This window comes from Coregonus lavaretus, assembly GCF_964263955.1.
Source record: "Coregonus lavaretus genome assembly, chromosome: 20".
NCBI lineage: Eukaryota > Metazoa > Chordata > Actinopteri > Salmoniformes > Salmonidae > Coregonus > Coregonus lavaretus.
This window is the reverse complement of record NC_140007.1, coordinates 44,884,998-44,912,497: the sequence shown is the minus strand read 5'-3', so window position 1 is coordinate 44,912,497 and position 27,500 is coordinate 44,884,998. Positions and strand designations below refer to the sequence as shown.

The 27,500-nt window shown below is 43.3% G+C and overlaps 1 protein-coding gene across 1 annotated transcript in view; it reads left to right on the top strand.

Moving 5' to 3' along the window:
• The window catches only part of LOC311147712 (voltage-gated potassium channel KCNC1-like), a gene marked incomplete at both ends in the record, with an annotated part of 49,679 nt that extends 40,996 nt beyond the window's left edge, over nt 1-8,683 (top strand). Inside the window, one exon of the mRNA XM_084184466.1 lies at nt 8,616-8,683. Within this exon, the coding sequence (XP_084040592.1) occupies nt 8,616-8,683 (68 nt within the window). The remainder of the gene's footprint in view (nt 1-8,615) is intronic.
• Nucleotides 8,684-27,500: the final 18,817 nt, after the last annotated feature.

Sequence of the window (27,500 nt, the reverse complement as noted above, 5' to 3'; positions counted from 1 at the left end):
ATGGTCATTATGGCCAAACAGTTATATTTTTGTTTCATCAGACCAGAGGACATTGCTCCAAAAAGTACAATCGTTGTCCCCATGTGCAGTTGCAAACCGTAGTCTGGCTTTTCTATGGCGGTTTTGGAGCAGTGGCTTCTTCCTTGCTGAGTGGCCTTTCAGGTTATGACAAAAAATATCTGAGGTCTTGGCTGATTTCTTTTGATTTTCCCATGATGTCAAGCAAAGAGGCACTGAGTTTGAAGTTAGGCCTTGGAATACATCCACAGGTACACCTCCAATTGACTCAAATTATGTCAATTAGCCTATCAGAAGCTTCTAAAGCCATGACATCATTTTCTGGAATTTTCCAAGCTGTTTAAAGGCACAGTCAACTTAGTGTATGTAAACCTCTGACCCACTGGAATTGTGATACAGTGAATTATAAGTGAAATAATCTGTCTGTAAACAATTGTTGGAAAAATTACTTGTGTCACGCACTAAGTAGATGTCCTAACCGACTTGCCAAAACTATAGTTTATTAACAAGAAATGTGTGGAGTGGTTGAAAAACGAGTTTTAATGACTCCATCCTAAGTGTATGTAAACTTCCGACTTCAACTGTATCTTAAGATGACTCTGTAAGTCGCTCTGGATAGGAAATAAATAACACCCACCTTTTTACCAGCTTTATTTTAGGGTTTTATCATTTAGATGAGATGACCACTCTGATTTGAAACAGGATGCTTGGAGGCATTGATTGAGACACAAAATATGTCAGAGTAGATTTGCCAGTGTTTGTATTGTGATGGTATACCTTCTCTGGTGATCAGTAACAACATGGCACAACACTGTTTATGTTGGGGGTGTTGATTGTGTTTTATCATTTAAATCAAACAGTTTGATTTGAAACAGGAGGCTTGGAGGCATTGGACCAGACAGCCTCTTGCTGTAATTCCCTTCATTACCAGCTGGCTGTCAGACTGGCAGCACTCATTCCCTGCTTGAACAGGCCTGCTGCTGCCTGAAACACATACACACACACACACACACACACACACACACACACACACACACACACACACACACACACACACACACACACACACACACACTATGTAAAGCATCTCATCGCATCACATCCCCAGAGTCCCCAGAGCCTGGAGTGACAACCAGACTCTATATTTGGACATAATGGATTCATTTCTCACATCCTGAACAAACATTTTCCACCCCTTAGCATCCTGAATCGTATCTACAGATGGTGTGTATCTGTGTGTGTGTGTGTGTTGTTTGTTTGTGTGTTGTTTGTGTGTGTGTGTGTTGTTTGTGTGTGTGTGTGTGTGTGTGTGTGTGTGTGTGTGTGGTGTTTGTTCTAAGCTGTATACCTATGATATTGTCGTGAGACAGACAAGACCTCTGCCAAAACTCATTAGTACAGATGAGTCACCTTTTTTTTCCACACACCCTTATCAAAGGAAATTAGATTTCAGTGTGTTGTTTTTAGCCTGGCCTAGCATGGTGGAAGGTGTTAAGTGGTGGAGATTATAAACAGTGGTGGAGCTGTGAGGAACTTCAAAGTGTTCTGTTGTTTTTGGTTGATATAATCCACAATCATTCTAGAACTCTAATCAAGTGGGGGAGAGAGTGAGAGGGGATGTGTTGTTCATGTGTGTGGACCTGTTGTGACAGCCAGATTGGATTTTCTTTATTCTATCTTGGCTTTAAGGTCAACTCTGACTTATGGTTGGAAAGAATTTGAGGTACAGCTGCCCTCAGAACAAGATTGAATAAGGAAAACTGGACTGAGCCTTGTCCTCTGAGTGAGAAGCCTTACGATTCTTCTTATCCCCTACCTTCCCCCCTGCCTGTCTGTCATGCCAAAGCCAAAGAGAGAGACAGAGAGACAATGAAAGAGAGAGACAGAGCAGAGACAGAGCAGAGACAGACAGAGAGAGAGACAGAAAGACAATGAGAGACAGAGCAGAGACAGAGACAGAGACAGAGACAGAGACAGAGACAGAGACAGAGACAGAGACAGAGACAGACAGACAGATCCATCGAGGGGAATGAGGAGATCAATACAGGGAGGAAAGTCTTGACTGGGATCTGGACGTTTCTCCATCATCATAACACTACAGAGGCTGCTCTGTAATCTAAACACAACGCAATGCCCCAAGCCTTACTCGGTCGCAGCGCCGGCCCTAGCCTTTCTGGGACCCTAAGCGAGATTTGGTTGGGGGGCCCCCCACCTCGCAGCAAAACATTTTAGTTGACCCCCTCTTGAGAGAGGAGAGAAACATTTTTCGTTTTAAAAGAACAATTCCTGCAACTACACATTTTAACATGGGGCATAGAGAAAATGTTACAGTTTTATAACAAATGTCATGCAATTCTACTAATTTTAACATGGGGCATAGAGAAAATGTTACAGTTTTATAACAAATGTCATGCAATTCTACTAATTTTGCCATGGGGCAGAGAAAAAAAGTTGCAGTTTTACAGCTAAATTCCTGCAATTCTACACATTTTGCCATGACTTATGCCATGTTAGTATGATATCTGAGGGAGAATAACAAACAAAATCAATGAGGGACCCCTGGAGGTCAGGGCCCCTGGGCACCTGCCCTGCGTATCCGGTCGGTATTCGGCCATGATTACTACAAGTTTAAATAGCTGGCTAGACTAACTACCAATCCCCCCCAAAAAATCAGCTGAATTAGACACGGCTAAAATTATATAAATTGCACCTGGTGTATCCTATACTATTCTTACTCTCAATAGTTGAGACCCTGACTGAGTTCTCCCCACATTTTTTAATAATAATTGGTCGGGGGCCTGTCATGACAAATAGTGTTCCCCTGCCAAAAAGTGTCCCCCTCCCCACGTCACAATGGGATTCGAGAAGCTATTATCGTCCGTTGCTATATCAACGGTGTGATGAGCTAATGTGTCAAATTTTGGAGATCATTACAGCCAAAATGACATTATTTTCATCCCAGCTATGTAAACAAAGATTATTTTTTTATTTCATTACGTAGCCAGGCAGAATTTGGCATGTTCTAGCAACGGCCCTAGCAACGGATGCTAGTGGGTGGGGGGGGGGGGACTTTTTGGCAGGAGGACACTAATTGGCATGACAGGCCCCCTAGTGGTCGGGGGCTTATGTTGCTTATACCGGCCCTGCTGGGCCATGCTCATTAGGTTATCACTCAGCAGAAATGTTTTTGAAAAACAAAAACAAAAATAGGGTTTCTTATTGGTATTGTCCCTTCCTGTTTTAGACTGTTTCTGCCATTTGGTGCCTAATGAACACAACCCTGACCTATTCAGGTGGTTAGAGGTTGTCAGGTCATTATAGAAATAGAGAATGTTTTCTCTATAACTTACTTGGTTAAATAAACGCAATAAGGTGGGCTGATCTAACTCATTGTTCCGTTAAAACTAGCAGCAACGATAGCAAGTAGTAAACGTTCCACGGGTAATGGCGGCTTGTGTTGTCAACTACAAGGAGGACGTGGTGCGTTGCTGGATTTAGGAGAGAGAGAGAGAGAGAGAGAGGGAGAGGGAGAGGGAGGGGGAGGGAGAGGGAGAGGGAGAGAGAGAGAGAGAGGGAGAGAGAGAGAGAGGAGAGAGAGAGAGAGAGAGAGAGAGAGAGAGAGAGAGAGAGAGAGAGAGAGAGAGAGAGAGAGACAGACAGAGAGAGATAATTCAATACCTCAGCTCTGTATCTGTCAAAGTATGTGGGTAATGACATCCCAGCCTATTAAACGGGAATATCACACTCTCACATTTGAGTGTACATTAGCTGCAGGGAGACAGAGGCTGCAGACAATAGGGTGCCATTTGGGACACAGCTAGGAGGTTTGGGATATGCACTGCAGCATTATTATAAATCAATTAATTAGATCAGAATTCACTTTCTGCTACCAAAATAGTCACATGTATTATACAGAGGTGGCTGCCTATATTAATGTAGCAGTTTTACAACTGAACGCTCCCTAACCGCTTCTGCTCACAAGACCTGGGTTCAAACACTATTCAAAATACTTAAGCTTGGCTTGATTGAGTTTGCCTGGCGAAATGGAACCAATGGAGTAAACCCTGCCCATCTGGGATTCCTGGCAGGCTAAAGCAAACGCTCAATGAATTTGAAAGCTTTAAAAGTATTTAGTATTTGAACCCAGGTCTTCTCTGCTCTGCTCTCAGGGTTGGGTTGTGGTCATAGTGGAAAAAGCCAGGCTAATGCCTTTATGTCTGTATCAAGCAGACAGGAAACAGGATAACATGTCAGGGGAGGGTGCATTATGGCAGGAAGCTGTTAACTGTCTGATAGAAACAAGTCAGAAGAACTACCTATAGATGGATATTAAAGGGGAATGGAACACAGGGCAGAAGAACAACGTATAGATGGATATTAAAGGGGAATGGAACACAGGGCAGAAGAACAACGTATAGATGGATACTAAAGGGGAATGGAACACAGGGCAGAAGAACAACGTATAGATGGGGAATGGAACACAGGGTAGAAGAACAACGTATAGATGGATATTAAAGGGGAATGGAACACAGGGCAGAAGAACAACGTATAGATGGATATTAAAGGGGAATGGAACACAGGGCAGAAGAACAACGTATAGATGGATATTAAAGGGGAATGGAACACAGGGTAGAAGAACAACGTATAGATGGATATTAAAGGGGAATGGAACACAGGGCAGAAGAACAACGTATAGATGGATATTAAAGGGGAATGGAACACAGGGCAGAAGAACAACGTATAGATGGATACTAAAGGGGAATGGAACACAGGGCAGAAGAACAACGTATAGATGGGGAATGGAACACAGGGTAGAAGAACAACGTATAGATGGATATTAAAGGGGAATGGAACACAGGGTAGAAGAACAACGTATAGATGGATATTAAAGGGGAATGGAACACAGGGCAGAAGAACAACGTATAGATGGATATTAAAAGTAAATGGAACACAGGGTAGAAGAACAACGTATAGATGGATATTAAAGGGGAATGGAACACAGGGCAGAAGAACAACGTATAGATGGATATTAAAGGGGAATGGAACACAGGGCAGAAGAACAACGTATAGATGGATATTGAAGGGGAATGGAACACAGGGCAGAAGAACAACGTATAGATGGGGAATGGAACACAGGTCAGAACAACAACTTATATATGGATTTTAAAGGGGAATGGAACACAGGGCAGAAGAACAACCTATAGATGGATATTAAAGGGGAATGGAACACAGGTCAGAAGAACAACGTATAGATGGATGTTAAAGGGGAATGGAACACAGGGCAGAAGAACAACGTATAGATGGATATTGAAGGGGAATGGAACACAGGGCAGAAGAACAACGTATAGATGGATATTAAAGGGGAATGGAACACAGGGCAGAAGAACAACGTATAGATGGATATTAAAGGGGAATGGAACACAGGGCAGAAGAACAACGTATAGATGGATATTGAAGGGGAATGGAACACAGGGCAGAAGAACAACGTATAGATGGATATTAAAGGGGAATGGAACACAGGGCAGAAGAACAACGTATAGATGGATATTAAAGGGGAATGGAACACAGGGCAGAAGAACAACGTATAGATGGATATTGAAGGGGAATGGAACACAGGGCAGAAGAACAACATATAGATGGATATTAAAGGGGAATGGAACACAGGGCAGAAGAACAACGTATAGATGGATATTAAAGGGGAATGGAACACAGGGCAGAAGAACAACGTATAGATGGATATTGAAGGGGAATGGAACACAGGGCAGAAGAACAACGTATAGATGGATATTAAAGGGGAATGGAACACAGGGCAGAAGAACAACGTATAGATGGATATTAAAGGGGAATGGAACACAGGGCAGAAGAACAACGTATAGATGGATATTGAAGGGGAATGGAACACAGGGCAGAAGAACAACATATAGATGGGGAATGGAACACAGGTCAGAAGAACAACGTATAGATGGGGAATGGAACACAGGTCAGAACAACAAGTTATAGATGGATATTAAAGGGAAAAATGAAAATGGAAATGGAACACAGGGTAAAAGAACAACGTATAGATGGGGAATGTAACACAGGTCAGAAGAACAACGTATAGATGGATATTAAAGGGAAATGGAACACAGGTCAGAAGAACAACTTATAGATGGATTTTAAAGGGGAATGGAACACAGGGCAGAAGAACAACGTATAGATGGATATTAAAGGGGAATGGAACACAGGGCAGAAGAACAATGTATAGATGGATATTACAAGTAAATGGAACACAGGGCAGAAGAACAATGTATAGATGGATATTAAAGGGGAATGGAACACAGGGTAGAAGAACAACGTATAGATGGATATTAAAGGGGAATGGAACACAGGGCAGAAGAACAATGTATAGATGGATATTAAAGGGAAAAATGGAAATGGAACACAGGGTAAAAGAACAACGTATAGATGGGGAATGGAACACAGGTCAGAAGAACAACGTATAGATGGATATTAAAGGGAAATGGAACACAGGTCAGAAGAACAACTTATAGATGGATTTTAAAGGGGAATGGAACACAGGGTAGAAGAACAACGTATATATGGATATTAAAGGGGAATGGAACACAGGGTAGAAGAACAACGTATAGATGGATATTAAAGGGGAATGGAACACAGGGCAGAAGAACAACGTATAGAAGTATATTAAAGGGGAATGGAACACAGGGCAGAAGAACAACTTATAGATGGATATTAAAGGGGAATGGAACACAGGGCAGAAGAACAATGTATAGATGGATATTAAAGGGGAATGGAACACAGGTCAGAAGAACAATGTATAGATGGATATTAAAGGGGAATGGAACACAGGTCAGAAGAACAACGTATAGATGGATATTAAGACTGGCAAAGTACCTCTTGCTCTTTATGTACCACTGAAACACTGAAATCAAATGTCCCCTTTATAATGTCAAGCACTTCAAGCATCTGGCAAATGCTCTAAGCATCCGGAAAAGCGCTATATAAATCCTATCAATTATTCTTAATATCATTATAGCTAGAATCCTTAATTGAAACAATTACAAAGCATTCTGCCCACCTCTGTTTTGGTAAAAAGCTGAGGGATGGGCCTGGAGAAATGTAACCACTCTCAGAATAATAGACAGAGCTATGGATGCAAGGACTGACCATCCATGACATCAACATGATATAGTTTTAACCATGTTCTGAGGCTATACACTGCTTGTTTACATTGACTTTGTTTACCCTCATTGGAGTAAGAAAAGCTTCTATTTCGGGTTCTGATGGGGGATGACAGTTGAACTAAGGTAATGAGGCATTTATAAATCATATTCTTCAAGAATCAATTGGTATATATAATTAATTAATGAATTTCTCCAACCCCATTTAAACCTCATTGGCTCAATGATCTGACAACCACCTGCTAATTTCCTCATGTCCATGACATGACTGTGTAATGATATGGCAGACCATTCAACTGCCACTAAGCTGTTGACAGGATGCAATAGCTATAGTGTCAGTCACAAATAATGTTTTTTTGACATAGGACCATGTGCTTTATTTTACCACAGAGAATGGTTTTTGACTTAGGACCATGTGCTTTTACCACAGAGAATGGTTTTTGACATAGGACCATGTGCTTTATTTTACCACAGAGAATGGTTTTTGACTTAGGACCATGTGCTTTTACCACAGATAATGTTTTTTGACAAAGGACCATGTGCTTTTCCCACAGAGAATGGTTTTTGACATAGGACCATGTGCTTTTACCACAGAGAATGGTTTTTGACATAGGACCATGTGCCTTTACCACCGAGAATGGTTTTTGACATAGGACAATGTGCTATTACCTCAGAGAATGGTTTTTGACATAGGACAATGTGCTATTACCTCAGAGAATGGCTTATGGCTTACGATGATATACTTTTTAGCCATAGAGATGCATGTGCTTTTACCCTTAAACCAAGCCATAGGGACTTAGGATGTGCTTTATCGTTCACAGAGTCTGACTGTTCAACTTGATGGCAACTAATTAGGAATAATGGTCATGACCATCAGCCTGAGGCTTCTGCTTCCACTGGACTCTCTCACTCTCTGGTCCAGGTTATGATCTGCAGACAGTAAAGCTTTCAATTGGCCTGAGGTTTTCCTTTCAATATATGGCTAAATTCAGGGGAGGCTGCTGAGGGGAGGACGGCTCATAATAATGTCTGGAATTGAGTCAATGGAATGGCATCAACCACATGGAAAACACGTATTTGATACATTTCCATTATCTCCATTCCAGCCATTATTATGAGCCGTCCTCCTCTCAGCAGCCCCCACTGGCTAAATTACAGTCAGCGTGTAGTCTAGTCCTCATCAATCCAAGTATCTTGTATTTACTCATGCCTTTTCCCTCTGTGGTTAGCTAAGGATTTCTGGTCCCATACAGTATAGGATATTTGTCTCGAAGGCCCAATATTGAATTAACGTTATATTATCCCACTGCCTTTCACACAGTGCTGTTGCCAACTCTTCCATCCTTGCCATGCCATATATACATAAAGAGAACATTGGTTTGACTGTCCTGTCTCTAATGTTTGTTTCTCTGTTTACAGAGAGCTGTAAAGACATCCTGGCAGCTACTGGAATCTACACCCAACCAGAAATCACCACTCTGACCTGAAGAAGCCATTTTGGTCGATGAAGGACAAGTGGGTGTGAACCAGGGTGCATGGGGCGGAGCTTTAGATATAGGCCCCTCCTTCCTTCTCTAACTAATGTGGAAGGTCTGGATCCTTCCGGAAGGTTCCAGAAGAAGAAGAACACTTGTCTTTCTGCCGAGTACACAGTACCCAAACTCTGCGGTAGAATACTTCTATCTGATGCTTTAGAATATATAGTGTTGTATGTACACACATCTGTCTGTTTCCAAGCATTTAGCATGTATTGTATTGCATGATCTAGCTCTATATAATGCACCTTGAGAAAATAAGATCAGTGAACTTTTAATGCTAAGGGGCACATCTAAAGTTGAGGAGCGTTTTGAATATCAATAGTATCTCCTCTGATGTTAATTCTCTGAGTTTCAATCAAAGAACAATATTTCCAAATGGTGTTTTCAAGAAATTGCTACTATGGCATTTGTGTATTCTGTTTTGAAAGTTCGCAATACAGTATATGATCAGTTCATAGTCCTTGTGGAGAACCCTGAGACCAGAAACAACATTTTATGTTTCAGTTAAAAAATGCTGCAGTCTTTCATCAATGTAGCATAATTGGTCAATATTGACTAACTAAAATACTACAGAAGTGTTTAGAGTTGCATTGTGTAGAAAAGTGACTGTGAACAAATTACAGTAGGATTAGAGCTAGTAGTCATTGTTCCAAGCCGACTGACTCCCAACAAAAAGATCCCATTAAGTCCAGCTTTGTTTTGATTAAAACATAATGGTAAATGGCCTCCCGAGTGGCGCAGTGGTCTAAGGCACTGCATCGCAGTGTTGCGGCGTCACTACAGCCTGGGGTTCGAACCGGCCGTGACCGGGAGTCCCATAGGGCGGCGCACAATTGGCCCAGCGTCGTCCGGGTTAGGGGAGGGTTTGGCCGGGGGGCTTTACTTGGCTCATCGCGCTCTAGCAAATCCTTGTGGCGGGCCGGGTGCCTGCAGGCTGATTTCGGTCGTCGGTTGAACGGTGTTTCCTCCGACACATTGGTGCAGCTGACTTGGGGGTTAAGCGAGTGGGTGTTAAGAGGCGCGGCTTGGCGGGTCATGTTTCGGAGGACGCATGACTCGACTTTCGCCTCTCCCGAGACCGTTGGGGAGTTGCCGCGATGAGACAAGATTGTTAATCAGGTTGGTCTCTGCCTGGTGTCATGCCAGTCAACAGACAGGCCCTAGTCAGTGACTATAAACGCTCACATTACTTTCCTTTCACAAACAAAGTGTCTTTAAATCCTTGTACAAAATAAGAGAAAAACTCATGTAAAAATGTCAAATGCCTTGAGAGCATGTGACTGAAGAATCTCACACTACTTCTCTTTACTCTCTCTTTTCACAAAGAAAGTGTCTTGCAAATCCTTGTACAAACAAGGGAGAAAAAATTATATATAAATGCTATTGTATTTCTATGACATTAGCTGTGTTCCATCAATACATTTGCTGGTTGAAAGGGGACCAAACTTTGGGCGGCCATATTAGTTGAAAATAGATTATCTCAACATCACCATTAGTAAATGCAATGTTAAGATCCATATCGACACATACTGTGGCATCATCCGTACATTCCAGTCGTGCCTAATGTCAAAGTGATGGAGCTTAATGTGTTATGGAGTAACATGATGAGGTTTAGCTTTGTTCCTAAAACTGCTTATCTTGGTTCTTTAAGATCTCGGTTATTTTAAGCGCTTGGTCGTTGGAGATCTTGGTTGTTGAAGATCTTGGTTGTTCGATAATCTTTGTACACGATGCCAAGGGGGAAAGAATGTTCTGCATCTCAAATGGCTCCCTATTTCCTGTATAGGCTCTGGTCAAAAGTAGTGCACTATATAAGGGATAGGGAGGCCATTTGGGACGCAACCAAAGAGAGTATGGTTTCTTTCACATTGTGTCTTAATATATTCCACTTGGTCGACCGTAGTTGCCTTATGTTTATTAACAGTTACGTTTTATTTTACTTTTATTTTTATTTAGATCTCAACCCCATTTTAACTCCTCTGACACAAAATTCTGTATATAAAAGCAGTTGTATGTAGCATGGTATAGGCCTAGTGACTCATTACCCTAATCCTGTAGAAAACCCTCTAGAAATGGATTAGCTGAACAGTGACCATCAATACATTCAATTGTTATTCGTTTATAGAAATACGATTATTTTATTTTGATAACTTAACTCTGTTCATCTATACAGCCTCCTTTTCCCCTTTTTACTGTTGTGTTTTAGCAGGGATGAACTGAAGCGCAGCTATTTGAGTCTGAGCTGGTTTCTCCATAGAATTAGAATGATTCTACGATTCTATAGATTTCATTCTAATTCTCTGTGTTTCTTTCTGGGGTGCCGTTCGTAAAGTTGAACAGTCATTTTGGGAACGAAACACAGTGAAAGATGTCAGATGTTGTGTGTCTAAAGCAATGTACTTGATATCTTGTATCATGTAGGCATGTGTTTCTATACAAGAATACAAATAAAATACATTTCCCTATGATAAATGATAAAACTGTCTCTCTTGTCCATCTGTCCGTCTACCTATCTACCTATCTGTATGTCTGTCTGTCTGTCTGTCTGTCTGTCTGTCTGTCTGTCTGTCTGTCTGTGTGATGCGTGATTTGAAGGAGTCAGGCGCAGGAGGGTAAATCACAGTATACAGAGTTTATTAATCCAGCGTAACAAGTCCAGTGCGCAAAACAGGCGCACTGGAACAATCATGCACACGGGGAAAATACCCCGGCAATACAAAATACTGAGCTCAACTGAGCTACTAATCCTCACAATGCACAATCACCCACAAGGACAAGGGGGTCAGAGGGAACACTTAAACACGTACTAATGAGGGGAATATGAACCAGGTGTGTGTAAATGACAAGACAAGACAAATGGAATGATGAGATATGGAGCGGCAGTGGCTAGAAGGCCGGTGACGACGAACGCCGAAGCCTGCCCGAACAAGGAGAGGAGGCAGCTTCGGAGGAAGTCGTGACAGTACCCCACCCTTGACGCACAGCTCTAGCAGCGCGCCGACCCCAGTTTCAGGGACGGCCAGGAGGACGCGGAGCAGGGCGAGCCGGATGGCGACGGTGGAAATCCCGCAACAGGGCGGGATCGAGGATATCCCTCACTGGGACCCAGCACCGTTCCTCCGGACCGTACCCCTCCCACTCCACGAGGTACTGAAGGCCCCCCACCCGACGCCTCGAATCCAGGATGGAACGGACGGAGTACGCCGGGGCCCCCTCGATGTCCAGAGGAGGCAGAGGGATATTAAAGGGGAATGGAACACAGGGTAGAAGAACAACGTATAGATGGATATTAAAGGGGAATGGAACACAGGTCAGAAGAACAACGTATAGATGGATATTAAAGGGGAATGGAACACAGGGTAGAAGAACAACGTATAGATGGATATTAAAGGGGAATGGAACACAGGGTAGAAGAACAACGTATAGATGGATATTAAAGGGGAATGGAACACAGGTCAGAAGAACAACGTATAGATGGATATTAAAAGGGAATGGAACACAGGGCAGAAGAACAACGTATAGATGGATATTAAAGGGGAATGGAACACAGGTCAGAAGAACAACGTATAGATGGATATTAAAGGGGAATGGAACACAGGGCAGAAGAACAACGTATAGATGGATATTAAAGGAGAATGGAACACAGGGTAGAAGAACAACGTATAGATGGATATTAAAGGGGAATGGAACACAGGTCAGAAGAACAACGTATAGATGGATATTAAAGGGGAATGGAACACAGGTCAGAAGAACAACGTATAGATGGATATTAAAGGGGAATGGAACACAGGTCAGAAGAACAACGTATAGATGGATATTAAAGGGGAATGGAACACAGGTCAGAAGAACAACGTATAGATGGATATTAAAGGGGAATGGAACACAGGTCAGAAGAACAACGTATAGATGGATATTAAAGGGGAATGGAACACAGGTCAGAAGAACAACGTATAGATGGATATTAAAGGGGAATGGAACACAGGTCAGAAGAACAACGTATAGATGGATATTAAAGGGGAATGGAACACAGGTCAGAAGAACAACGTATAGATGGATATTAAAGGGGAATGGAACACAGGTCAGAAGAACAACGTATAGATGGATATTAAAGGGGAATGGAACACAGGGCAGAAGAACAACGTATAGATGGATATTAAAGGGGAATAGAACACAGGGCAGAAGAACAACGTATAGATGGATATTAAAGGGGAATGGAACACAGGTCAGAAGAACAATGTAAAAGCCCAGTTGTATGTAGCATGGTATAGTCCTAGTGACTCATTACCCTAATCCTGTAGAAAACCCTCTAGAAATGGATTAGCTGAACAGTGACCATCAATACATTCAATTGTTATTCGTTTATAGAAATAGGGACGGCAGGTAGGATAGTGGTTAAGAGCGTAGTGCCAGTAACCGAAAGGTCACTGGTTCTCATCCCTGAGCCGACTAGGTGAAAAATCTGTCGATGTGCCCTTGAGCAAGACACTTAACCCTAATTGCTCCTGTAAGTCGCTCTGGATAAGAGTGTCTGCTAAATGACGTAAATGTAAATACGATTATTTTATTTTGATAACTTAACTCTGTTAATCTATACAGCCTTCTTTTCCCCTTTTTACTGTTGTGTTTTAGCAGGGATGAACTGAAGCGCAGCTATTTCAGTCTGAGCTGGTTTCTCCATAGAATTAGAATGATTCTATGATTCTATATATTTCATTCTAATTCTTTGTGTTTCTTTCTGGGGTGCCGTTCGTAAAGTTGAACAGTCATTTTGGGAACGAAACAGTTGATATCTTGAATCATGTAGGCATGTGTTTCTATACAGGAATACAAATAAAATACATTGCCCTATGATAAATGATAAAACTGTCTCTCTTGTCCGTCTGTCCGTCTACCTATCTACCTATCTACACATCTATCTAGAGTTGAAGTCGGAAGTTTACATACACCTTAGCCAAATACATTTAAACTCAGTTTTTCACAATTCCTGACATTTAATCAGAGTAAAAATTCCCTGTCTTAGGTCAGTTAGGATCACCTCTTTATTTTAAGAATGTGAAATGTCAGAAGAGAGAATGATTTATTTCAGCTTTTATTTATTTCATCACATTCCCAGTGGGTCAGAAGTTTACATACACTCAATTAGTATTTGGTAGCATTGCCTTTAAATTGTTTAACTTGGGTCAAACGTTTCGGGTAGCCTTCCACAAGCTTCCCATAATAAGTTGGGTGAATTTTGGCCCGTTCCTCCTGACAGAGCTGGTGTAACTGAGTCAGGTTTGTATGTCCTGTCTGTCTGCCTGTCTGTCTATCTGTCTGTGTATCGAGACATATTATACAGTGAGGGACAAAAGTATTTGATCCCCTGCTGATTTTGTATGTTTGCCCACTGACAAAGAAATGATCAGTCTATAATTTTAATGGTAGGTTTATTTGAACAGTGAGAGACAGAATAACAACAACAAAATCCAGAAAAACGCATGTCAAAAATGTTATAAATTGATTTGCATTTTAATGAGGGAAATACGTATTTGACCCACTCTCAATCAGAAAGATTTCTGGCTCCCAGGTGTCTTTTATACAGGTAATGAGCTGAGATTAGGAGCACACTCTTAAAGGGGGTGCTCCTAATCACAGTTTGTTACCTGTATAAAAGACACCTGTCCACAGAAGCAATCAATCAGATTCCAAACTCTCCACCATGACCAAGACCAAAGAGCTCTCCAAGGATGTCAGGGACAAGATTGTAGACCTACACAAGGCTGGAATGGGCTACAAGACCATCGCCAAGCAGCTTGGTGAAAAGGTGACAACAGTTGGTTCGATTATTCGCAAATGGAAGAAACACAAAATAACTGTCAATCTCCCTCGGCCTGGGGCTCCATGCAAGATCTCACCTTGTGGAGTTGCAATGATTATGAGAACGGTGAGGAATCAGCCCAGAACTACAAGGGAGGATCTTGTCAATGATCTCAAGGCAGCTGGGACCATAGTCACCAAGAAAACAATTGGTAACACACTACGCCGTGAAGGACTGAAATCCTGCAGCGCCCGCAAGGTCCCCCTGCTCAAGAAAGCACATATACAGTGGGGAAAAAAAGTATTTAGTCAGCCACCAATTGTGCAAGTTCTCCCACTTAAAAAGATGAGAGAGGCCTGTCATTTTCATCATAGGTACACGTCAACTATGACAGACAAATTGAGGAAAAAAAATCCAGAAAATCACATTGTATAATTTTTAATGAATTTATTTGCAAATTATGGTGGAAAATAAGTATTTGGTCACCTACAAACAAGCAAGATTTCTGGCTCTCACAGACCTGTAACTTCTTCTTTAAGGGGTTTCTCTGTCCTCCACTCGTTACCTGTATTAATGGCACATGTTTTAACTTGTTATCAGTATAAAAGACACCTGTCCAAAACCTCAAACAGTCACACTCCAAACTCCACTATGGCCAAGACCAAAGAGCTGTCAAAGGACACCAGAAACAAAATTGTAGACCTGCACCAGGCTGGGAAGACTGAATCTGCAATAGGTAAGCAGCTTGGTTTGAAGAAATCAACTGTGGGAGCAATTATTAGGAAATGGAAGACATACAAGACCACTGATAATCTCCCTCGATCTGGGGCTCCACGCAAGATCTCACCCTGTGGGGTCAAAATGATCACAAGAGCGGTGAGCAAAAATCCCAGAACCACACGGGGGGACCTAGTGAATGACCTGCAGAGAGCTGGGACCAAAGTAACAAAGCCTACCATTAGTAACACACTACGCCGCCAGGGACTCAAATCCTGCAGTGCAGACGTGTCCCCCTGCTTAAGCCAGTACATGTCCAGGCCCGTCTGAAGTTTGCTAGAGTGCATTTGGATGATCAGGAAGAGGATTGGGAGAATGTCATATGTCATATGGTCAGATGAAACCAAAATAGAACTTGTCGTGTTTGGAGGACAAAGAATGCTGAGTTGCATCCAAAGAACACCATACCTACTGTGAAGCATGGGGGTGGAAATATCATGCTTTGGGGCTGTTTTTCTGCAAAGGGACCAGGACGACTGATCCGTGTAAAGGAAGAATGAATGGGGCCATGTATCATGTGATTTTGAGTGAAAACCTCCTTCCATCAGCAAGGGTATTGAAGATGAAACGTGGCTGGGTCTTTCAGCATGACAATGATCCCAAACACACCGCCCGGGCAACGAAGGAGTGGCTTCGTAAGAAGCATTTCAAGGTCCTGGAATGGCCTAGCCAGTCTCCAGATCTCAACCCCATAGAAAATCTTTGGAGGGAGTTGAAAGTCTGTGTTGCCCAGCGACAGCCCCAAAACATCACTGCTCTAGAGGAGATCTGCATGGAGGAATGGGCCAAAATACCAGCAACAGTGTGTGAAAACCTTGTGAAGACTTACAGAAAACGTTTGACCTGTGTCATTGCCAACAAAGGGTATATAACAAATTATTGAGAAACTTTTGTTATTGACCAAATACTTATTTTCCACCATAATTTGCAAATAAATTCATAAAAAATCCTACAATGTGATTTTCTGGATTTTTTTTCCTCATTTTGTCTGTCATAGTTGACGTGTACCTATGATGAAAATTACAGGCCTCTCTCATCTTTTTAAGTGGGAGAACTTGCACAATTGGTGGCTGACTAAATACTTTTTTTCCCCACTGTACATGCCCGTCTGAAGTTTGCCAATGAACATCTGAATGATTCAGAGGAGAACTGGGGGAAAGTGTTGTGGTCAGATGAGACCAAAATCGAGCTCTTTGGCATCAACTCAACTTGCCGTGTTTGGAGGAGGAAGAATGCTGCCTATGACCCCAAGAACACCATCCCCACCGTCAAACATGGAGGTGGAAACATTATGCTTTGTAGGTGTTTTTCTGCTAAGGGGACAGGACAACTTCATCTCATCGAAGGGACGATGGACGGGGTCAAGTACCGTCAAATCTTGGGTGAGTGTCACAAGAATTTTGTTATCTCAATGGTTGAAGTCAACTACTTCTTAAGTCTTTGAATAATTCCCAAAAGGTTGTAAATCTCTTAGTTTGAATAAATTAAACAAAGACCCAATCCTGCAATGGTCAGCCTTTATTCATTGAGAGCGCTCAGCTACAAAATGGTAGCACAATCCTTTTATACGCACACGTCAGAGGAAAAATCCCACCCCGCTGTAGTTGGGCTGTATTCTTCCACTGTACATGGGTTTAGCACATGTTTTCCTCTGCTCTCCTGACCATCAAGACACACACACACACACACACACACACACACACACACACACACACACACACATACACATGTTCTTATCATAGTCTACTCCTTGCTCGGGGAGGCTGCATTCCTTAGTTATCGCCGTTCTCGCAATATTCTGACTGGCTCATTGTACTTCTGTCACGATCGTCAAACACAGTGGACCAATGCGCAGCGTGATGAGTGAACATACTTATTTTATTCCACACGAAACAAAACGATAACGTGAAGTCCTTGGTTACAATACAAAACCAACACGGAACAAGATCCCACAAAACACTGTGGAAAACAGGCTGCCTAAGTATGGTTCCCAATCAGAGACAACAAGCAACAGCTGATACTCGTTGCCTCTGATTGAGAACCACCCCGGCCAACACAGAAACACATGAGCTAGATAATCAACCTAGAACACAAAACACATAGAAACAACACACCCTGGCTCAACATAACAGAGTCCCAGAGCCAGGGCGTGACAGTACCCCCCCCCCAAAGGCGCGGACTGCGACCGCGCCAAACATAAACCGAACAGGGGAGGGCCGGGTGGGCATTCCTCCTCGGAGGCGGTTCCGGCTCCGGGCTTGACTACCACCCTCCGTAGCGCCCCTGGTCCGGTCTGGCCCCGCTGGCTGGAGCTGGACTGGACATCGGTGGAGCGGATTGCTTAGGCTCCGATGTGGAGCAGCTGACCGGTACCTGACCAGGCACCGGTGACCCAGGCACGGGCTGTGCCGGACTGACGACGCGCACCACAGGCTTGGTGCGGGGAGCAGGAACGGGCCGGACCGGGCTGACGACGCACACCACAGGCTTGGTGCGGGGAGCAGGGACGGGCCGAACCGGGCTGACGAAGCGCACTACAGGCTTGGTGCGGGGAGCAGGAACAAGCCGGGCCGGGCTGGCGACGCGCACCATTGGCTTGGTGCGGGGAACAGGAACAGGCTGGGCCGGGCTGGCGACGCGCACCATTGGCTTGGTGCGGGGAGCAGGAACAAGCCGGGTCGGGCTGGCGACGCGCACCATTGGCTTGGTGCGGGGAGCAGGAACAGGCCGGGCCGGGCTGGCGACGCGCACCATTGGCTTGGTGCGGGGAGCAGGAACAGGCCGGGCCGGGCTGGCGACGCGCACCATAGGCTTGGTGCGAGGGACAGGAACAGGCCGGACCGCACTGGGAACACACACCACTGGCCTTACCCGGGGTTCAGGAACGGGCCGGACCGGACTGGCAACACACCTCAGTACCTCTCGCCGTGCCTCTACATTTTCCTTCCCTCTACTCGCCAATGGCTCCCGTAACCCGGTGGCCTTCTCTCCTCGTCCACTAACTCGCCCCTTATCTGCCTCCAGCAGCCCCGTCGTCCACGGTGTGAGCCCCCCCCTAAAAATGTTTTGGGTTTGTCTCTCCCCCGTGGATATGGCCTCCATGGCTCTCGCCAGACTCTCCAGCCTCTGCTCCCAAGTACAACCTCTCTCCTCCTCACGCGGCTTGACCCAGTCGAGGTGGATATCCGCTAGAGTTACCTCTGGCGTTGGCTCCTGGACACGCTGCTTGGTCCAGTATTGGTGGGATCTTCTGTCACGATCGTCGAACACAGTGGACCAATGCGCAGCGTGATGAGTGAACATACTTATTTTATTCCACACGAAACAAAACGATAACGTGAAGTCCTTGGTTACAATACAAAACCAACACGGAACAAGATCCCACAAAACACTGTGGAAAACAGGCTGCCTAAGTATGGTTCCCAATCAGAGACAACAAGCAACAGCTGATACTCGTTGCCTCTGATTGAGAACCACCCCGGTCAACACAGAAACACATGAGCTAGATAATCAACCTAGAACACAAAACACATAGAAACAACACACCCTGGCTCAACATAACAGAGTCCCAGAGCCAGGGCGTGACAACTTCTAACTAAGCTACACATATTATCAGATTATAGTCTTATGATTCTAACACTTTTCACACAGTTTCAGGGTGTAATAATTAGTCATTAATAATTAGTCATTACCAAATTCTTCTATCAGTGAGAACCTCCTTCCCTCAGCCAGGGAATTGAAAATGGGTCGTGGATGGGTATTCCAGCATTACAATGACCCAAAACACACGGCCAAGGCAACAAAGGAGTGGCTCAAGAAGAAGCACATTAAGGTCCTGGAGTGACCTAGCCAGTCTCCAGACCTTAATCCCATAGAAAATCTGTGGAGGGAGCTGAAGGTTCGAGATGCCAAACGTCAGCCTCGAAACCTTAATGACTTGGAGAAGATCAGCAAAGAGGAGTGGGACAAAGATGTGTGCAAACCTGGTGGCCAACTACAAGAAACGTCTGACCTCTGTGATTGCCAACAAGGGTTTTGCCACCAAGTACTAAGTCATGTTTTGCAGAGGGGTCAAATACTTATTTCCCTCATTAAAATGCAAATCAATTTATAACATTTTTGACATGCGTTTTTCTGGATTTTTTTGTTGTTATTCTGTCTCTCACTGTTCAAATAAACCTACCATTAAAATTATAGACTGATCATTTATTTGTCAGTGGGAAAACGTACAAAATCAGCAGGGGATCAAATACTTTTTTCCCTCACTGTATATTAAATTGATGATGTTATTTGTTACATGTATTTGAAAATGCCCTTTAATTGCTAATTATTATTTTCTTACCTACTAGCTTTCATGAGCTTTATATATTGTTTGTTTCTATAGTCTATAGACCCTGTCTATATGTTCTATAGTCTCTAGGCCCTGTCTATATGTTCTATAGTCTCTAGGCCCTGTCTATATGTTCTATAGTCTATAGGCCCTGTCTATATGTTCTATAGTCTATAGACCCTGTCTATATGTTCTATAGTCTAAAGGCCCTGTCTATATGTTCTATAGTCTATAGGCCCTGTCTATATGTTCTATAGTCTCTAGGCCCTGTCTATATGTTCTATAGTCTATAGGCCCTGTCTATATGTTCTATAGGCCCTGTCTATATGTTCTATAGTCTCTAGGCCCTGTCTATATGTTCTATAGTCTATAGGCCCTGTCTATATGTTCTATAGTCTATAGACCCTGTCTATATGTTCTATAGTCTATAGACCGTGTCTATATGTTCTATAGTCTCTAGGCCCTGTCTATATGTTCTATAGTCTATAGACCCTGTCTATATGTTATATAGGCCCTGTCTATATGTTCTATAGTCTATAGGCCCTGTCTATATGTTCTATAGTCTATAGGCCCTGTCTATATGTTCTATAGTCTATAGGCCCTGTCTATATGTTATATAGTATATAGACCCTGTCTATATGTTCTATAGTCTATAGGCCCTGTCTATTTGTTCTATAGTCTATAGGCCCTGTCTATATGTTCTATAGTCTATAGGCCCTGTCTATATGTTCTATAGTCTATAGGCCCTGTCTATATGTTCTATAGTCTATAGGCCCTGTCTATATGTTCTATAGGCCCTGTCTATATGTTCTATAGTCTATAGGCCCTGTCTATATGTTCTCTAGTCTATAGGCCCTGTCTATATGTTCTATAGTCTATAGACCCTGTCTATATGTTATATAGTCTATAGGCCCTGTCTATATGTTCTATAGTCTATAGACCCTGTCTATATGTTCTCTAGTCTATAGGCCCTGTCTATTTGTTCTATAGTCTATAGGCCCTGTCTATATGTTCTATAGTCTCTAGGCCCTGTCTATATGTTCTATAGTCTATAGGCCCTGTCTATATGTTCTATAGTCTATAGGCCCTGTCTATATGTTCTATAGTCTATAGGCCCTGTCTATATGTTCTATAGTCTCTAGGCCCTGTCTATATGTTCTATAGTCTATAGGCCCTGTCTATATGTTCTATAGGCCCTGTCTATATGTTCTATAGTCTCTAGGCCCTGTCTATATGTTCTATAGTCTATAGGCCCTGTCTATATGTTCTATAGTCTATAGACCCTGTCTATATGTTCTATAGTCTATAGACCGTGTCTATATGTTCTATAGTCTCTAGGCCCTGTCTATATGTTCTATAGTCTATAGACCCTGTCTATATGTTATATAGGCCCTGTCTATATGTTCTATAGTCTATAGGCCCTGTCTATATGTTCTATAGTCTATAGGCCCTGTCTATATGTTCTATAGTCTATAGGCCCTGTCTATATGTTATATAGTATATAGACCCTGTCTATATGTTCTATAGTCTATAGGCCCTGTCTATTTGTTCTATAGTCTATAGGCCCTGTCTATATGTTCTATAGTCTATAGGCCCTGTCTATATGTTCTATAGTCTATAGGCCCTGTCTATATGTTCTATAGTCTATAGGCCCTGTCTATATGTTCTATAGGCCCTGTCTATATGTTCTATAGTCTATAGGCCCTGTCTATATGTTCTCTAGTCTATAGGCCCTGTCTATATGTTCTATAGTCTATAGACCCTGTCTATATGTTATATAGTCTATAGGCCCTGTCTATATGTTCTATAGTCTATAGACCCTGTCTATATGTTCTCTAGTCTATAGGCCCTGTCTATTTGTTCTATAGTCTATAGGCCCTGTCTATATGTTCTATAGTCTATAGGCCCTGTCTATATGTTCTATAGTCTATAGGCCCTGTCTATATTTTTTACATTTACGTCATTTAGCAGACGCTCTTATCCAGAGCGACTTACAGTTAGTGCATACATTATTCTTTTTTATTTTCATACTGGCCCCCCGTGGGAATCGAACCCACAACCCTGGCGTTGCAAACGCCATGCTCTACCAACTGAGCTACCTCCCTGCAATGGGCCCTTTCTATATGAGCTACCTCCCTATATGTTCTATAGTCTATAGGCCCTGTCTATATGTTCTATAGGCCCTGTCTATATGTTCTATAGTCTATAGGCCCTGTCTATATGTTCTATAGGCCCTGTCTATATGTTCTATAGTCTATAGGCCCTGTCTATATGTTCTATAGTCTATAGGACCTGTCTATATGTTCTATAGTCTATAGGCCCTGTCTATATGTTCTATAGTCTATAGGCCCTGTCTATATGTTCTATAGTCTATAGGCCCTGTCTATATGTTCTATAGTCTCTAGGCCCTGTCTATATTTTATATAGTCTATAGGCCCTGTCTATATGTTCTATAGTCTATGGGGGAAAAAAGTATTTAGTCAGCCACCAATTGTGCAAGTTCTCCCACTTAAAAAGATGAGAGAGGCCTGTAATTTTCATCATAGGTAAACGTCAACTATGACAGACAAAATGAGGAAAGAAAATCCAGAAAATCACATTGTAGGATTTTTAATGAATTTATTTGCAAATTATGGTGGAAAATAAGTATTTGGTCAATAACAAAAGTTTCTCAATACTTTGTTATATACCCTTTGTTGGCAATGACACAGGTCAAACGTTTTCTGTAAGTCTTCACAAGGTTTTCACTGGTATTTTGGCCCATTCCTCCATGCAGATCTCCTCTAGAGCAGTGATGTTTTGGGGCTGTCGCTGGGCAACACAGACTTTCAACTCCCTCCAAAGATTTTCTATGGGGTTGAGATCTGGAGACTGGCTAGGCCACTCCAGGACCTTGAAATGCTTCTTACGAAGCCACTCCTTTGTTGCCCGGGCAGTGTGTTTGGGATCATTGTCATGCTGAAAGACCCAGACATGTTTCATCTTCAATGCCCTTGCTGATGGAAGGAGGTTTTCACTCAAAATCTCACGATACATGGCCCCATTCATTCTTTCCTTTACACGGATCAGTCGTCCTGGTCCCTTTGCAGAAAAACAGCCCCAAAGCATGATGTTTCCACCCCCATGCTTCACAGTAGGTATGGTGTTCTTTGGATGCAACTCAGCATTGTTTGTCCTCCAAACACGACGAGTTGAGTTTTTACCAAAAAGTTCTATTTTGGTTTCATCTGACCATATGACATTCTCCCAATCCTCTTCTGGATCATCCAAATGCACTCTAGCAAACTTCAGACAGGCCTGGACATGTACTGGCTTAAGCAGGGGGACATGTCTTGCACTGCAGGATTTGAGTCCCTGGCGGCGTAGTGTGTTACTGATGGTAGGCTTTGTTACTTTGGTCCCAGTTCTCTGCAGGTCATTCACTAGGTCCCCCCGTGTGGTTCTGGGATTTTTGCTCACCGTTCTTGTGATCATTTTGACCCCATGGGGTGAGATCTTGCGTGGAGCCCCAGATCGAGGGAGATTATCAGTGGTCTTGTATGTCTTCCATTTCCTAATAATTGCTCCCACAGTTGATTTCTTCAAACCAAGCTGCTTACCTATTGCAGATTCAGTCTTCCCAGCCTGGTGCAGGTCTACAATTTTGTTTCTGGTGTCCTTTGACAGCTCTTTGGTCTTGGCCATAGTGGAGTTTGGAGTGTGACTGTTTGAGGTTGTGGACAGGTATATTTTATACTGATAACAAGTTCAAACAGGTGCCATTAATACAGGTAACTAATGGAGGACAGAGGAGCCTCTTAAAGAATAAGTTACAGGTCTGTGAGAGCCAGAAATCTTGCTTGTTTGTAGGTGACCAAATACTTATTTTCCACCATAATTTGCAAATAAATTCACCAAAAATCCTACAATGTGATTTTCTGGATTTTATTTTCTCAATTTGTCTGTCATAGTTGACGTTTACCTATGATGAAATTTACAGGCCTCTCTCATCTTTTTAAGTGGGAGAACTTGCACAATTGGTGGCTGACTAAATACTTTTTTCCCCCACTGTATGTTCTATAGTCTCTAGGCCCTGTCTATATGTTCTATAGGCCCTGTCTATATGTTCTATAGTCTATAGGACCTGTCTATATGTTCTATAGTCTATAGGCCCTGTCTATATGATCTATAGTCTATAGGCCCTGTCTATATGTTCTATAGTCTATAGGCCCTGTCTATATGTTCTATAGGCCCTGTCTATATGTTCTATAGTCTATAGGCCCTGTCTATATGTTCTATAGTCTATAGGCCCTGTCTATATGTTCTATAGTCTATAGGCCCTGTCTATATGTTCTATAGTCTATAGGCCCTGTCTATATGTTCTATAGTCTATAGGCCCTGTCTATATGTTATATAGTCTATTGGCCCTGTCTATATGTTCTATAGTCTATAGACCCTGTCTATATGTTCTATGTTATATAGGCACTGTCTATATGTTATATAGTCTATAGGCCCTGTCTACATGTTCTATAGGCCCTGTCTATATGTTCTATAGTCTATAGGCCCTGTCTATATGTTCTATAGTCTATAGGCCCTGTCTATATGTTCTATAGTCTATAGGCCCTGTCTATATGTTCTATAGTCTATAGGCCCTGTCTATATGTTCTATAGTCTATAGGCCCTGTCTATAGGTCTAGCTAATAGGTACTTGGCGCGGTGGTCGGGAGAGGTTGTGTTTTCTCTAGCAGGAGGTAAGCTTGGCTTCTTATATGATGTTGAGTAAAGCTTAAACCATGTATTTAGATTGTAGGTAGGTATTGTAGTCAGGTATTATAGGTAGTTTACTTAGGTAGTTATTGTAGGTTATTGTAGGTTATTGTAGGTAATTATTGTAGGTAAGTATTGTATTCGGCGGACCCCGGCGAAGCACGAGTGCTAGCTAACCCACTACTCGGACCAACAAAGCTAGCTAGCTAGCTGGTAGCTACTGGTAACTTTTAGCAACTGTGGTTAGTTGTTTCCAATGTTATTTCACGCTTAAGAGTACCTGTAATTGAGCCAGCTAGCTACCTACCATTCAGCTGTTTTTCTAACCTCATTATCCGAGGCATTAACGTTAGCTGGTTGGTGGCTGCTGTACTTAATTACAGCTACTGATTGCAGTCTGCCACCCAGTTAGCTGGCGTTGGGTAAGTTTGGCTTTATACATAGCTTGGGCTTTGTCGAGTAAGGCTTAAACTATGTATTTAGATTGTAGTCAGGTATTATAGGTAGGCATCGTGGGCTGTATATTATTAGGTATTATAGGTAGGCATCGTGGGCTGTTGTGGGTAGTTGTTGTATGTAGTTACTGTAGGTTACTTTTGTATTCGGCGGTGCCGGGTGTAGCACGAAGCTAGCTAGCTAACTCACCTCCTGGACTAGCTGGCTAGTAGCTATTAGCAACGGTAGCAACTAAATACAATATCCTTTTAGCCAGCTACATTCGTTCGCAGCGACGCCGTTTTTCAAACAAAGTCAACACAGCAGCCATTGCTAGCTAGCCAACACTACCAGCTGGCTGTACTGTGGTAGCTAAATACAATATCTTTGTGCTAGCTAGCCAACGTTTAATCATTGTTGCGTTATGAAAGAACTAGACACGGACACGAATTATCTGTTTAGTGTGTTAACACACTATTGGTAGTTTGTTGTAACCAAGTATTGGTGCTAAACTGTGTGTTATTGGATGCTAGCATGCTAGTTAGCTATGGCGTCATAGTTAGCTAGCTGAATAAAGTAAGTTGAGTCTAGTCCTTGAAACATTGAACCGCTGTAGTTTACAACAATTCTAATTTCTAAAGTGGAAGTTGGGAGAGTTTTATTCGGGTGGTTCAGTGAAACAATTATAGTTTCTGAGGTGGAAGTTGGGAGAGTTATATTTTTTTTGGTGAGGGAGGCCTTGCTCTCTCCTTTCCCAGATGTTTAGCTCATTTCATTCCGATCTCCTCTGCATTATTGTAGCCATCTGCTACAGCCTGTCAACTATGCCTCTGCCTATCCCTGTTCTCTCCTCTCCGCACAGGCTACACAAACGCCTCACACCGCGTGGCTGCTGCCTCTCTAACCTGGTGGTCCCTGCACGCACCACACACCTGGAGTTCCAGGTCTCAGGCAGCCTCTGGAACTGCCGTTCTGCTGCCAACAAGGCTGACTTCATCCCAGCCTATGCTACCCTCCAGTCCCTCGACTTCCTGGCGCTGACGGAAACATGGATTACCACTGAAAACACTGCTACTCCTACTGCTCTCTCCTCGTCTGACCATGTGTTCTCGCATACCCCGAGAGCATCTGGTCAGAGGGGTGGTGGCACAGGAATCCTCATCTCTCCCAAGTGGTCATTCTCAATTTTTCCCCTAACCCATCTGTCTATCTCCTCATTTGAATTCCACGCTGTCACAGTCACTAGCCCATTTAAGCTTAATATCCTTGTCATCTATCGCCCTCCAGGTTCCCTTGGAGAGTTCATCAATGAGCTTGACGCCTTGATAAGTTCCTTTCCTGAGGATGGCTCACCCTTCACAGTTTTGGGGGATTTCAACCTCCCTACGTCTACATTTGACTCATTTCTCTCTGCCTCCTTCTTTCCACTCCTCTCCTCTTTTGACCTCACCCTCTCACCGCCCCCCCCTACTCACAAGGCAGGCAATACGCTTGACTTCATCTTTACTAGATGTTGCTCTTCTACTAATCTCACTGCAACTCCCCTCCATGTCTCCGACCACTACTTTGTATCCTTTTCTCTCTCGCTCTCCTCCAACACTACTCACTCTGCCCCTACACAGATGGTAACGCACCGCCGCAACCTTCGCTCTCTCTCTCCCACTACTCTCTCCTCTTCCATCCTATCATCTCTTCCCTCTGCTCAATCCTTCTCCCTCCAATCTCCTGATTCTGCCTCCTCAACCCTCCTCTCCTCCCCTTCTGCATCCTTTGACTCCCTGTGTCCCCTATCCTCCCGGCCGGCTCGGTCCTCCCCTCCAGCTCCGTGGCTTGACGACTCATTGCGAGCTCACAGAACAGAGCTCCGGGCAGCTGAGCGGAAATGGAAGAAAACTAAACTCCCTGCCGACCTGGCATCTTTTCACTCCCTCCTCTCTACATTTTCTTCATCTGTTTCTGCTGCTAAGGCCACTTTCTACCACTCTAAATTCCAAGCATCTGCCTCTAACCCTAGGAAGCTCTTTGCCACATTCTCCTCACTGCTGAATCCTCCCCCCCACCCCCCCCCCCCCCCCCTCCCTCTCTGTGGATGACTTCGTCAACCACTTTGAAAAGAAGGTTGACGACATCCGATCCTCGTTTGTTAAGTCTAATGACACTGCTGGTCCTGCTCACACTGCCCTACCCTATGCTTTGACTTCTTTCTCCCCCCTCTCTCCAGATAAAATCATGTGACTAGTGACTGCAGGCCGCCCAACAACCTGCCCGCTTGACCCCATCCCCTCCTCTCTTCTCCAGACCATCTCCGGTGACCTTCTCCCCTACCTCACCTCGCTGATCAACTCATCCTTGACCGCTGGCTATGTCCCTTCCGTCTTCAAGAGAGCGAGAGTTGCACCCCTTCTCAAAAAACCAACACTCGATCCCACTGATGTCAACAACTACAGACCAGTATCCCTTCTTTCTTTTCTTTCCAAAACTATTGAGCGTGCCGTCTTTAGCCAACTCTCTTGCTATCTCTCTCAGAATGACCTTCTTGATCCAAACCAGTCAGGTTTCAGGACTGGTCATTCAACTGAGACTGCTCTTCTCTGTGTCACGGAGGCTCTCCGCACTGCTAAAGCTAACTCTCTCTCCTCTGCTCTTGTCCTTCTAGACCTGTCTGCTGCCTTTGATACTGT